Source organism: Sus scrofa, chromosome 13, assembly GCF_000003025.6.
Source record: "Sus scrofa isolate TJ Tabasco breed Duroc chromosome 13, Sscrofa11.1, whole genome shotgun sequence".
Classification (NCBI taxonomy): domain Eukaryota; kingdom Metazoa; phylum Chordata; class Mammalia; order Artiodactyla; family Suidae; genus Sus; species Sus scrofa.
This window is the reverse complement of record NC_010455.5, coordinates 202,059,331-202,072,750: the sequence shown is the minus strand read 5'-3', so window position 1 is coordinate 202,072,750 and position 13,420 is coordinate 202,059,331. Positions and strand designations below refer to the sequence as shown.

Here is a 13,420-nt window from a genome sequence, read left to right as displayed (position 1 = left end):
CATCGGGGGGATGAGAAGTTTGAACTAGAAGGTCCCCAGTGGCTCCAGAGTCTTCATTAAAAAAAAAAAAAGTGACCCACGAGATCCACCTAGCAGCTTGAGGATCCAGCGTTGTCACTGCTTTGGTGTGGGTTTGATCCCTGGCACAGGAGCTTTTGAATAGCATGGACGCAGCCAAAAAAAAAAATTGCTACCCAAAGAGCATTTGGTTCTCATCAGCTGAGGTGCCCAAGGACTGAGGCAAACATGAGCCACTGCTTTTAATTTTTGTTTTCTGTTATAAAAAGCAAAATCGGATTGTCCCATAGTTAGTCTGTGTAGCTGCTGCATGGTATATCACTCAAGTAGCTGCATTTCCAAATCCAATTTACCTTTGCTGATCTGGCTGTAGAATGTCAGCCTAGCCATTGGCTAACCCCTGCTTTGACTTAAAACCACAGAGGAATGCTCCCACAATGACACATTTCTTTTTCTTCTCATCAAATCATGCCAAAAGAGCAAAGATAGGAGTTGCAAGTAAGGGAAAAAAGAGCTCCTCAGTGATCCAGATATTTTAAAGATCCTGGTATTTGGAGGCATCTGGCTAATTCACAGCTTTTTTTTTTTTTTTTTTTGGTTCATTTATCATCCAGATGTTTGCCATCATGGAACATCATGGAAACCCCACTTGAAACTCGATTTCAACTAATATCGTAGATGTGGAAAAATTCGTATCTTGCTCCGTTTGTCTTCTGGTACTTCATTTCCCCCTCACTTCTTCTAAGTAGCTCTTCCCTAAAATCTCCTGGGCATGTGGCAGTTTTGCCAGATGCTTAGGTGTCAGCCGTCACACGTCTTTTTTTAATCTTCATGACCATTCTGTACCCTGCCTGCTTGAATTATAGATTGCATTTGTCAAATAATGACACATGCAATTGGATGTCTTCTAAGACCTTTGAAATTCAACTTCCTTGAGTCGAGATTAAAGTGGATATTATCGGCACGGCTGCAGTCTAGCCTGGGCTGTTGGGAGACCTGCAGAAAAGTTTTTCGAGGCCGGCCACTTCCACCTCTTCAGGTCTAGGGGCAAGAACGCCAGCTACTTTTTCTCTTCTGCACGGTAGAGATGGGTGCCATGGAAACTCTCTAAAACGGGGTCCCAGTTAGAGATGACTCTAAGGTCGCCCACTCTCGGAAACATGACTGTCCCTTGGAGCGTCCTGAATGTACGTTTCTTTGGCTGTTCAGGAAGCGTTATCTGTTGTGAGCGAGGACCAGTCCCTGTTTGAGTGCGCCTACGGCACCCCACATCTGGTGGCCAAGACAGACATGACCGCGTCCTCCTCCGGCGACTATGGACAGACATCCAAGATGAGCCCACGCGTCCCTCAGCAGGACTGGCTGTCTCAACCCCCAGCCAGGGTCACCATCAAGATGGAATGTAACCCTAACCAGGTGAATGGCTCAAGGTAAGGAGACCGCCGCCAGCTCTTGTTGTCCCGAACCTTTGGGTTTCTTTTTATGTTTTGTCTTTTTAGGGTCCCACCCTCGGCATATGGAAATTCCCAAGCCTAGGGGTCAACGTGGAGCTGTGGTCGCCAGCCTACACCACAGCCACAGCAGCGTGGGATCCCAGCCGCATCTGCAGCCTACATCACAGCTCACGGCAACGCCAGATCCTTAACCCACGGAGAGAGGCCAGGGACTGAACCCGCGTCCTCATGGATCCTAGTCGGGTTCGTTACCACGGCGCCATAAGGGGAACTCCACCTCTGGGTGTCTGTCCCTCGAAAAGGCAAGGTGGATATCAGATCCCGTTTCCCCCAAGGATGGTCCCAGAAAACCAGGCCGTGCACGGTAACGCTGGACGATGCTGTGACAATGTGTCCTGTGGTTTTGTGCTGAGGATTGAAGTTGTAAAACCAGTAGTGTATTTACCGAGCCCTCGCTTTGAAGATGTGAAGTTCAATTCCACTTCCCAGCTGGGAGAGCTTTGAGGGAGGGGTCTGGCCCACATATGGCAGAATTCATCTCTGAGGTTTTTATTGCCCGGGAAGGCAAGCTGTCTTACGTTTTTACGGAGGGAGAGTGTCAAGACAGACAGCACCGCCGATGTCCCAGCCAAATGGCTTTGCTAATGGACTGATGGACTGTGTCCTGCAGTGTGCCCCCTGCCCCCAAAGCCGTCTCTCCTCTGTCACCTTCTCTGAATGCTCCCTTCTTCTTCTCATGTTTACTCACACCTAAAACCAGTATCACCCATAGGTATGAACTCTGCTTAATTTGTCACTATAATGCTGCTGCCACATCGAATGTATCAGTGAATTATCAAAGGTATTGTCCCTGGCATTTCACAAGCATTTCATCTGTAGTTTTTGCTTTGATTCTTTTTGCGGCTGCACCTGCAGCGCATGGGAATTCCCAGGCTAGGGGATGAATGGGCGCTGCAGCTGAGGCCTACACCTCAGCCACAGCAACGTGGGATCCGAGCCTCATCTGTGACCTACACCACAGCTGGCAGCAACATGGGGTCCTGGGATCAAACTGCATCCTCATGGATACTAGTTGGGTTCTTAACCTGCTGAGCCACAAGCAGAACTCCTCATCTGATGTCATATTGAAAAGAAAAGTCAATTTCAGTTATGATATAATCCCCCATATGTGTGCAAGAAGAATAATATAAATCTCAGGACAAAGGAAGAATCATTGTGTTTAAATGTTGCGTGGTCTTTCTAGAGTCACAAGAAGAGCTCACCACTTTTTTTTGAATGTGTTACTGTGTATAAAGCCCCTTTTACACCCAGTGGCCTATCAGAGTTCTAAGCTGCCCTGGGAGGAGAGCTTATCCCCTCTTTGATGGATGAAAAATCTTAGACTTGGATCCAGGCATTTTGTGGCCAACCCAGATCATCATTTAAGACATCTCAGGGTTTGGAGTCAAACCAGGGGCGTTTGACTCCACACCCAGTGTGTTTTTCCAGCCTCTGGAAGCTATAATAGGCCCCCTTTTTTTTGCTACCTATATATTTGAATGCTAATATGTTTTTTATAAGTGTCATGTTTTATATGCCCTGGAAACCATTGCGTCAACTTCTAGTGTGGTGTCGACGAAGGGGCCAAGTCACAGACCTCGGAGGGAATGTCAACAGTGAGGCTGGATGTGCCAGGCAGAGAGGTGGGAGGTGCCAGGGCTTACCTTGGCTCTGAGACGTCAGTTCACCTCTGCGCGTCGGGTTTCTTTTGGAAAGTGGGGTTCTGATGGTGCATATCTGCTACTGACACTGGTCCTTTAAATGGGAATCAGGCCAAGGCAGGCCCGTCCTAGATCTCATCAGGGGACTCATCCCTGGTCTTCTGAAAGGACCATGGCAGAAAAATGCAATCATAGGGTCCAAGATACAGAGCCCCCAGGGCAAGTTTATCGTTGCATATAAATATCTGACAGGTGACTCCTATCCATTGAGGACAGAATGGTTCCACTGACCATTAATGGTGTCTCTTTCTGAGACTTGAGGAAGGCAGGGTGATCCTGTTCTGAAGAATGGGGCAGTGTTTCTATGGATGGGTAGTTGCGGGACCAGCCCTGGGAATGTGGATGGATTCTGGTTTTTGATGGTGTCACGTGATCCCACACATGCCAGGGAAGGCACGATGGGGCGCGAAGAGCGAGATGCATTTCTGAAGTGTTCTTCTTCCGAGGCTCGTTTCTACAGGAAATTCATCAGCCTGTGTGTGTGTGTGTGGGTGTGGGTGTGTAAGGGGGAGGGAGATTGTGTGTGCGAAGGAGAGTTTGTGAGAGAGCTAGAGATGGAGATGGTGGGAAGAGGGAGATGGAGAAGGAGGAGGAGGAAGGAGGAGCAGGAGAGAGAACACTTTGGGCAAAGGGCACGGAGCTGGTTGCCAGCTGGCAGTTCGAGTGAGCCATGCCCTGGCCCTTCTCTGCAGAGTCTGGCCCACGACCAGCTCTAGGAATGCCAGCCTGGATTTAGCAAACCTCAGAAAGGAGACTGAGGAGGTGAGAACCGTGTTGCAGAAACAAAACTCTCTCTCCTTCTCACTGTATTTAAATAAATGAATAAATAACGATAAGGGAGATGTGCCTACTGTTTCCTTCGCTGGCCTGTGTTTCCTCCGGTAGCTGCTGTGCACTTGTCTTCCTGGCCAAGCCCTGGGCCGCCCTCCCAGCCTGAGGTGGTCACCACAAGGATTCGGGGATGGGGTCGGGGGGCTTGAGGCAACCCGGAGCCTGGCCGGGGCGGGGGCCAGGGGGCGCTTCAGTGTCTAAGAAAGACATGGGCCTCCTCCGGGACGTTTCTCCCACATCCCTCGCTGGCCGACCGGGGAAGGCTCCTTGGTCGTTCCTCTCGGGCAGGTGCAAAGCCGAGGGCTCAGCTGAGGGCCTCTTTCCTGGGACATGGAAGCATTTCGGGAGGAGGTGGGCAGTGTTCTCGCAAGGGGACGATGGAAGCATCAGTAACTTCTGCTCTCAGGCTCTCACGAATTCTAAGATTGCTCAGAACTCCCATCATAGGATCCTTAAAGGCAGTTGTAGCTTTTGGAGCAAATGCATCCAGGATGTGTTTTGGAGTCAGATACCCAGGGGCATCAACCCTGTCCTAATGCCCTTTATTTTACTTAATTTTGTTTTAATTTTATTCTTTTACAGTGGGACCCCATCTATCATTCTAGATGTAATAGTTTGCATCTACCAACCCACAACTCCCAGTCCATCCCACTCCCCTTCCCCCCTTTCCCCCCCCACCCCCTGCCCAGGAGTGTCATGGTCCCTTTCTTCCTCCTGGATGCTCCGTGGTGCCAGCCTGGCTGGGGATGCCAGGAGGAGAGCTCTGGTGCCCCATCTACCTGGGAACCAGAGCCATACGCTTCCTCGACAGAAAACTGTGGGCCTGGAGTGGAATAGGGAGCAGGGAGCATGGCTTGGTAGAACTGAGCCATGTTATAGATGCCAGCTGGTCACCAAGTGCCATCCTTGCCCCACCCCGCCAGGGATGTTCTGGGGAGACAGGAGGGTGACATGTATTGAGCCTCTTTGTAGAAGAGGCTTCTGCCTTTTCTTCCTGAGCTCAGTGTCTGCTGGAGACCAGCGTGGGACCAGGCCTGGGGTGTCCTTCAGGGGTCTCCAGAGAAGTAGAACCAATGGGATACACATTAAAGGGATTTATTTTAAGGAACTGGCTCACACAGCTGTGGAGGCAGTCAAGTCTGAGATCTGTAGGCCATGCTGGCAGGCTGGAAACTCAAGCAGGAGGAGATGCAACATTTCTTGAGGCAGAATTCCTTCTTCCTTAGGGAAATCTCAGGTTTTGCCCTTTAGACCATCAACTGATGAGACGGGGCCCACCTGTGTTATCAAGGATTCCTTTATTTAACATCCATGGATTATAGATGTTAACCACATCATGACATACCTTCAGTGCCTCAGTTGGCATTGCGTTAAGTCACTGAGTGTGATGGCCTGGACAGACGGGCACCAGAAACTGACCACACCTGGTGCTCCTGGCCCTCCCCATGCTGGCCAGGGGTTCGTGGAGCCGTTTCTTTTGAATTTCTGAACCAGCATTTCCTGGGGTGGCCAGTTCCTTGTCTGAAGGGGCTCAGCCTGGCTGGCTGCGTAGTGGTCGAGGGGGTCGTAGGTCAGACTGATGGATCACCAGACCAGGTCTTCAGGCTGTGACCTTGAGAAATATTGCAGGGTGGGTGGTGAGGTTAATCTGCTCTTCAGAATGTAATGGGCTGCCTGAAGGAGGGTGGAGGAAGGAAAAACTCAAAATTCATCAGTGAAGCTAAGGCCCATTTCATCTTGAGGGTTAGAAGAAGTGGGCAGGCAGATGGAGGTCGGCCAGGATCAAATCCACAGATTTGGCCACCTCCTGCATGCTCTTCACACGTGGCAGCTCCAGCTCCATAAAGGGGAGCACAGACCTGCGTTGACTCTGTTTTCATTCTGGAGACCAGCCGACCCCGAGATGTCAGGGGGCGGAGGCCGACGTCATGGAGACCCGCCTCCTGCCCTGAAGGGGCTCCTGCTGAGACACCACCGAGGAGGGCGTGGTTCTCCTGCGCATGCGCCCCAGGGACCCTGCGGCAGCTCCGGACCGCGCTGCTTTTCTGCATCTTCCGGGAGATGGTGGCTGCTTCGCTCAGCACCTGGGAGCCCCAGGCCAGGGCTGCCAGGGAGTGAGGGACTAAAGCAAGAAAAGAAGAGCAAGTCCTGGCCCTTAGCCCCTAGCTTCTTCTAATTGCTCTTGCTTTGTGCTTTTGTGAGCTGGACTTCCATGCAATAAACTTTGCTCTTGAAGTCAAGTCAACTTTACATAAATCAGAAAATGGACTTTGGTTGGAACAGGCGGCGCCTACTTTTGCGGTCCCTCATCGCTCCACTGCAGATGCCTCCCTGGGAAAGAGTTCTCTCTACAGCCTGGGTTGTGCCAGAACACGACCCAGATCCTGCCGCGTAGGATACGGTACCTGGGAATGGACCCCAAGGTCCCAATCGTCCATTGCCCTCGGAGGAAAAGGCCAAGGCTTTGGGAGGAGGGAGGCGCTGTGTTTCTCAACCAAGTGATGGAATTCCACAAAACCTCAGCCCCGATGTGCACACAAGCTTCTGAAATGAAATACCAGTGGTGAATTGAGATCTGGGGCCGTTACAATAAAGTGCTATAAAAATAATAAAAGGAAAACGGGAGCGAAAGGAACCATGCCCTGTGAGCCAACGGGGATGTAACTGTGGGTTTGGCTTGGCAGCTGCCATATCAAGGACACACTTCTGGCAGACACTCATCAAATTGCACGTGGTGTAGACACAGGACATCATTGCTCGGCCTCAGCGGTCCACGGCCACCTCGCCTTTCTTCTTTCTTCACTCCAGCCTCACACACAAGAAACCCCCAAGTGTTTGTGCAGTGGAGACATGTCATCGAAGCCCAAGTGGAACAGCTGTTTCCCTGTGCAATCCTAAGGCTCGAGCCGTGGTAGACAGGACCGCTAAGCCAAGAGACACACAGGGTCCCATCCCAAGCAGGCAGTATCACATGCAGGGTAGGCTGACATACTCTATCTCAGCATCCTTGTCTCAGAGACTCTGCTGGATCTCAGGCATGTTGCCTTGGGCATCCTTCATCCTTCCACAGGCAATGAAAAATCCTGGTAGCCCACCAGGAGGCCGGGGCAGTTCCATGCTGTCCACCTGGAGGCTCCCTGCCACTGGAACAGGATGAATTTTTGGGCCGCATCCTGAGTCCTGCTCCCAGTCCAGTGCCCAGGCCGCCTGGAGTCATGTACTTATTGTTTGAGTCTGTTGGGCGAGGGGTCCCCCAGAGTGGGCTGATGCTCAAAGTGGGGCCCTGAGATCTGCAGCATCTGCACCACCTGGGAGCTTGTTAAAGATGCAGATGCTCAAGCCCCACCCAGACTTGCTGAATCAGAAACTCTGGGGGTTGGGTCCAGCACTCCATATTTTAAAGAGATTCTAAGGCCAACTGATCTGAGAACCACTGCCTGGTTGCAGAGCCCAGGGAGATGAAAACTGAGAAACCCCAGCGCTGGATAAAGGTGGCCTGTGGAGTGGAATGGGAGGAGTTCTTGCCTGCTTGCCTAAGTTCAAGGCCATCCCGATCATTAAACCAGTGCTCTCAAGGTGGAGAAACTCCGCAGGACCATTTTTTTGGTGTTTATGCTTCATCATGGACTGTGTTAATTCCTGTGAAGATGGGTTAAGAGAAGTTCAAGGTCCAACAAAGGTGAAAAACATTCCAAGGGATGAGGGCAGGAACGAGACTCCCAGAGGAGTGATAGTAATATTACTATGACACATGGTGATTTATTAATAGATTTTAGGATGTAGTACATTACCCAATGCCTCATTAAATCTGTGAGGTGCATTAAGATTATACCCATTTTGGAGTTCCCTGGTGGCTCAGCAGGTTAAGGATCTGGCCTTGTCACTACTGTGCCGTGGGTTTGATCCTGGCCCTGGAACTTCTGCATGCTGCAGGCATGGCCAAGGGAAAAAAAAAAAAAAAGAAAAAGATTATACCCATTTTATGGGTGAGGACTGTTGAGTCAACAAAGTTTCCGTAACTTGTTTAAGTTCACATATCATGGGCCAATAAGCCAGGCCTGTGCAACTTTCCTCCCTCAGGGCTGTTTTCTTAGCCAGACTCATCCTCTGTGTTGGAGTTTCCTCCAGGTGACGGATCAGTCAGATAGCTGTTTTTCTGTGTTCTGAGAGGTATTAAATCCAAACACCAACCATATATATATGTGTGTGTGTGTGTGTGTGTGTGTATTTTTTTTCTTTTTTTGGGATGGTACTGGTAGCATATGGAAGTTCCTGGGCCAAGGATTGAATCTGAGCCACAGCTGCGACCTATGCCACAGCTGCAGCAACACCAGATCCTTAATCCACTGTGCCAGGCCAGTGATCCAACCCGCACCTCCAGACAATGCCGGATCCTTAACACGCTTCACCACAATGGGAACTCTCTGACCCATCTTTTGATTTCTTGTGTGTATATATATATATATTTAAAATATACACACATTAAAAAATTATATATATACACACATTAAAAAATTTACTTGGGAGGTCTTATCATGACTCGGTGGTAATAAATGTAACTAGGATCCATGAGGACACGGGTTTGGACCCTGACCTCGCTCAGTGGGTCAGGGATCTGGTGTTGCCATGAGCTGCGGTGTAGGTTGCAGACGCAGCTTGGCCGAGTTGCTGTGGCTGTGGTGTAGGCTGGCAGCTGTAACTCTGGCTCGACCCCTAGCCTGGGAACTTCCATATGCTGCGTGGGTGCGGCCATAAAAAACAAACAAAAATTCATGTCATTTTATTTGATGACACCAGATCAGTTAATCTGCATTCATCTTTATTTTCCCTTCACGAGGTGACCCCAGATAGAACCACATGTTAAAAACAATTAGAGAGACCCATGGTCTGAGCCCAGAGGTGGCTGTTAGTAAACATTTGTTGGGTCGAAATTAAAATAAAAAATTCTCAGTTTTAGGACAGTGACGGTTCAAATGCCCTATGGGTTACGTGTTGGAAGAGTTGCTTTGCCCAGCCACTGCCTACAGAATAGGATCTTGGCCGAGGATCTTGTAGCATCAGGTTTTCTCATTTTCCGTGGAACACTCAACGTTTGACGCTTGAAAGTGGCTCCCTGAGCCTGGCGCCTCTCACACCTTTCTACTTTGATGCATTGAGATTTGACTTGCTGTGTATTTTCCTGCTTTTTCGGTCAGACTTTATGTCTTCTTCCAGGACAGGGAACTTTGCCGCTGTCATTACATTTGTTCCTTTCCTCCTCAGGGGTCTCAGTCTGATTGGCCTGAAAGATGTCTCCTAGTTAAGCTCGGCCACGGGCAGCACAGTTTTGGAGACTTGAAAACTAGTGGTTTTCCCTGCTGTGCTCGTGAGGTCGGGTAGTAAAAGCGTGTCCTACTTGTAAGGGGGGGCTTGAGTCTTCACAAACATCAGTTCATAGGGCTGCAGACTGAGGCGTGGGTGCGGACTCAGAGGGCCTCACTCTGGGAAAAGTTAGTGGGAAAGACAAGTTCTCTGCTGCAGCCATCCTGTCCGGAGCAGTTTTCCTCATCCTTCCTTCTCAGCATCATTCGGGACGGTCTCTGCCATTTCTTGGGTGGCTAATGGATGGGCGCCATCTTGCAGAAGACGTGCCCAAGAGCCATGCTCTTCCTTATTGATGTAGTTACTGTGGGTATTGACAAGTGGGGACAAGGGGACCGCTCAGCATTTTCTGTCTTGACAGTAAACTCATCTTTTTTTTTTTTTTTTTTTTTTTTTTTTTGTCTATTGCCATTTCTTGGGCTGCTCCTGTGGCATATGCAAGTTCCCAGGCTAGGGGTCCAATCGGAGCTGTAGCCACCAGCCTACGCCAGAGCCACAGCCACTTGGGATCCGAGCCACGTCTGCAACCTACACCACAGCTCACGGCAACGCCGGATCCTTAACCCACTAAGCAAGGCCAGGGATCGAACCCGCAACCTCACGGTTCCTCGTTGGATTCGTTAACCACTGAGCCACGACGGGAACTCCGACAGTAAACTCATCTTGAGGAACCAGAATTTCCATATCCTGTTAGGAAAACAAAACCCCGAAGCACCGTGACACTGTGGGGCTCCATGCTTTCCTTTCTGAAACATGAAAGTGTTTCAAAAGAAAAACCTCACACAATAGAAGAGATGCCACATCTTTGTCATATGAATAAGAGCACGCTCTTATTCTACGTGCTCTTTTACTTCCAAATGAGACTCCGCAAAGGATGGCTTTCCTCCCCCGTTTTTAGGGTCTAAATGGGACATGGTCTGACAGACACCCGTTTTCAAGTTGTTAGGAGAAATATATGCTTAAAATGATGAAGCTTTCTCAGGGAACCTTCAGATCCCTTCTGGGGACAAAGACCGGACTGTCGGTGGTGACTTTGTAATTAGTTTAGTCTTCAACCGCCTTGGAGGAGGGGGAAGGGAATCGGACCGGTGGGAAGAGGCTGCCATTCCAGGTGTAAGAGAATATTTAGAAAAGGGTAAAAATAACACACAGCTGTGAAGACAAACATCTCCAGTTTCAGTTTGAGCCCACAGTACTACATGAATCACTGCCGAGCTCCACCCGCTGCTCGGGCCATGGGGTCTGAAGCAGCTTTTCCACTGCCTCTGATTCAGAAATAAAACAGACCCACAAATTACCCTGGAGCTCCCCAGACAATCCCCTCCTTGTCTGGGGTCCTAAAAATACCTTTTGTGGTGACTACCTCAATTCATGCCATGAAACTTGATTAGGAGTTTGCTCGGTCGATTAGGACGAAGTATGAGCTTTTAGGATTCTTAGCAGGAAAACCACTACACCCAGGGAGGGATTTATTCCTCGTCAGGCTTGAGACAGACTTGGGGTGCGTTCTGCCAGCCAGTGTCCCGAGGGCTCTCTCGTGGAATGGACCCCATTAGATTCTTGGGGTAGAGCTGCCAAAGAAAGCCTTCGTAGTTCTCCCAAGTAGCTGCACCACGCAGTTCTTAACGTTGAAATCACCTAATGTGCTAAAAAGGACATGCGGGAAGACAGAGGCATTTTTATTTTTTTTATTTATTTTTTGTCTTTTTGCCATTTCTTGAGCCGCTCCCGCGGCATATGGAGGTTCCCAGGCTAGGGGTTGAATCGGAGCTGTAGCCACCGGCCTACGCCAGAGCCACAGCAACGCGGGATCCGAGCCGCGTCTGCAACCTACACCACAGCTCACGGCAACGCTGGATCCTTAACCCACTGAGCAAGGGCAGGGACCGAACCCGCAACCTCATGGTTCCTCGTCGGATTCGTTAACCACTGCGCCACGACGGGAACTCCAACAGAGGCATTTTTAATAGAATGAGCTGAAGACTGCAGTAAACATTGGTTTGCTCACCCGCATGAGGGTGGGGGCTGATGTGGGACACGGGCTTCGAGGGAAGGGGATGTGGAGCTGGGGAGGGGCTTCAGCCCCCTGAAATGCGGGCACCCTGAGAACAGCCTAGCACCTGGGACGGAGCCCTGCTTCGAGACCTGCTCCACAAATATTTGTCAAAGGGCTAAACTGCTAAAGATCGGGAGGATGGGATTCGCACACACACACCACTGTCTATAAACTAGATGACTAACCAGGCCCTACTGTGTAGCACAGAGACATCTACTCGATATGCTGTAATAATCTGGGATAATCCGTATGGGAAGAAAGAACGGACAGATGTGTGTGAGTAACTGCTTCACTTTGCTGGACACCCGAAAATAAAACAACACTGTAAGTCAACTCTACTTCACTAAAAGTGTTTTAAAAAGAAAATATCCATCCATAAGATATGGAATGTTGCCCATTAAAGACAATGAAATAATGCCATTTGCAGCAGCATAGATGGGCCTAGGGATTATCACGCTAAGTCAAGTAAGTCAGGAAGAGAAATATCCTTTGCGATCACTTACACGTGGCATCTAAAAAAAAAAAGATGCAAATGAACTTTTTTACGAAAAACAGAAATAGAGGAGTTCCCATCGTGGCTCAGTGGTTAACGAATCCAACGAGGAACCACAAGTTTGTGGGTTCAATCCCTGGCCTTGCTCAGTGGGTTAAAGATCTGGCGTTGCCGTGAGCTGTGGTGTAGGTCGCAGACACAGCTTGGATCCTGCATTGCTGCGGCTGTGGTGTAGGCCGGTGGCTACAGCTCCGATTTGACCCCTAGCCTGGGAACCTCCATATACCGCCGGAACGGCCCCAGAAATGACAAAAAGACAAGAAAAAAAAAGCGGAAATAGACCCATAGGCATGGAAAACAAATTTATGGTTATGACAGGGAAAAGGATGGGGAGGGACAAATTAGGAGTTCAGGATTAACAGATACACACCACTGTGTATAAGACAGATAATCAGCAAGGTCCTACTGCGTAGCACGGGGAACTATACTCAATATTCGTTTTTGTCTTTTGTCTTTTTAGGGCCACACCTGTGGCATATGGAGGTTCTCAGGTTAGAGGTCTAATCAGAGCTACAGCTGCCAGCCTACACCACAGCCACAGCAGTGCCGGATCCAAGCCACATCTGAGACCTACACTGCCGCTCATGGCAACACCAGATCCCTAACCCACTGAGCGAGGCCAGGGATCAAACCCACAACCTCATGGTTCCTAGTCTGATTCGTTTCCACTGTGCCATGTTGGGAACTCCTATACTCAGTATTTTGTAATAACCTATAAGGGAAAAGAATCTGAACGAGAATATATGCATATTTAATATATATATTGTATATATGTGTATATGTATTATATATAGTATGTGTGTATATATACTATATGTAATACATATGCACATAATACCATAATACACATACATACATATATATATGTATGTATCTGAATCACTTTGCTGTACACCTGAAACTAACACAACACTGTAAATCAATTATACTTCAATAAAAATGAAGTGAATTTTTAAATGAATGAATTGGGAGTTCCTGTCGTGGCTCATCAGAAACGAATCTGACTTGTATCAATGAGGACGCAGGTTCGATCCCTGGCCTCCCTCAGGGGGTTAAGGATCCAGCATTGCCGTGAGCTGTGGTGTAGGTTGCAGACACAGCTTGGGTCCATTGTTGCTGTGGCTGTGGTGTAGGCCTCAGCTTCAGCTCCGATTGGATCCCTAGCCTGGGAGCTCCCATAGGCCATGGGTGCGGCCCCCAAAAGACAAAAATAAAGTAAAATAAAATGAAATGAACGCATTGCGTGGGGCCAGATGCGGAGGAGAAGGTAGGGCATGTGTGTTTGCTGGAAGGTGCTGTGGGCCGAGGAGGGCCTTGGGGGACAGTGGTCACTCTGGGAGCAGGAGGGGGCTCTGGAAGTGAAGCAGGACTAGGCCATGAGCATCCG

The 13,420-nt window shown here is 49.4% G+C and overlaps 1 protein-coding gene across 6 annotated transcripts in view; it reads left to right on the top strand.

Moving 5' to 3' along the window:
• ERG (ERG, ETS transcription factor) overlaps positions 1–13,420 on the top strand; it is a 303,336-nt gene that overhangs the window by 229,822 nt on the left and 60,094 nt on the right. For all 6 annotated transcript variants that reach the window (XM_021068471.1, XM_021068469.1, XM_021068468.1 and 3 more), the window contains 1 exon segment: positions 1,228–1,448. In XM_021068471.1, coding sequence (XP_020924130.1) covers positions 1,228–1,448 — 221 coding nt within the window.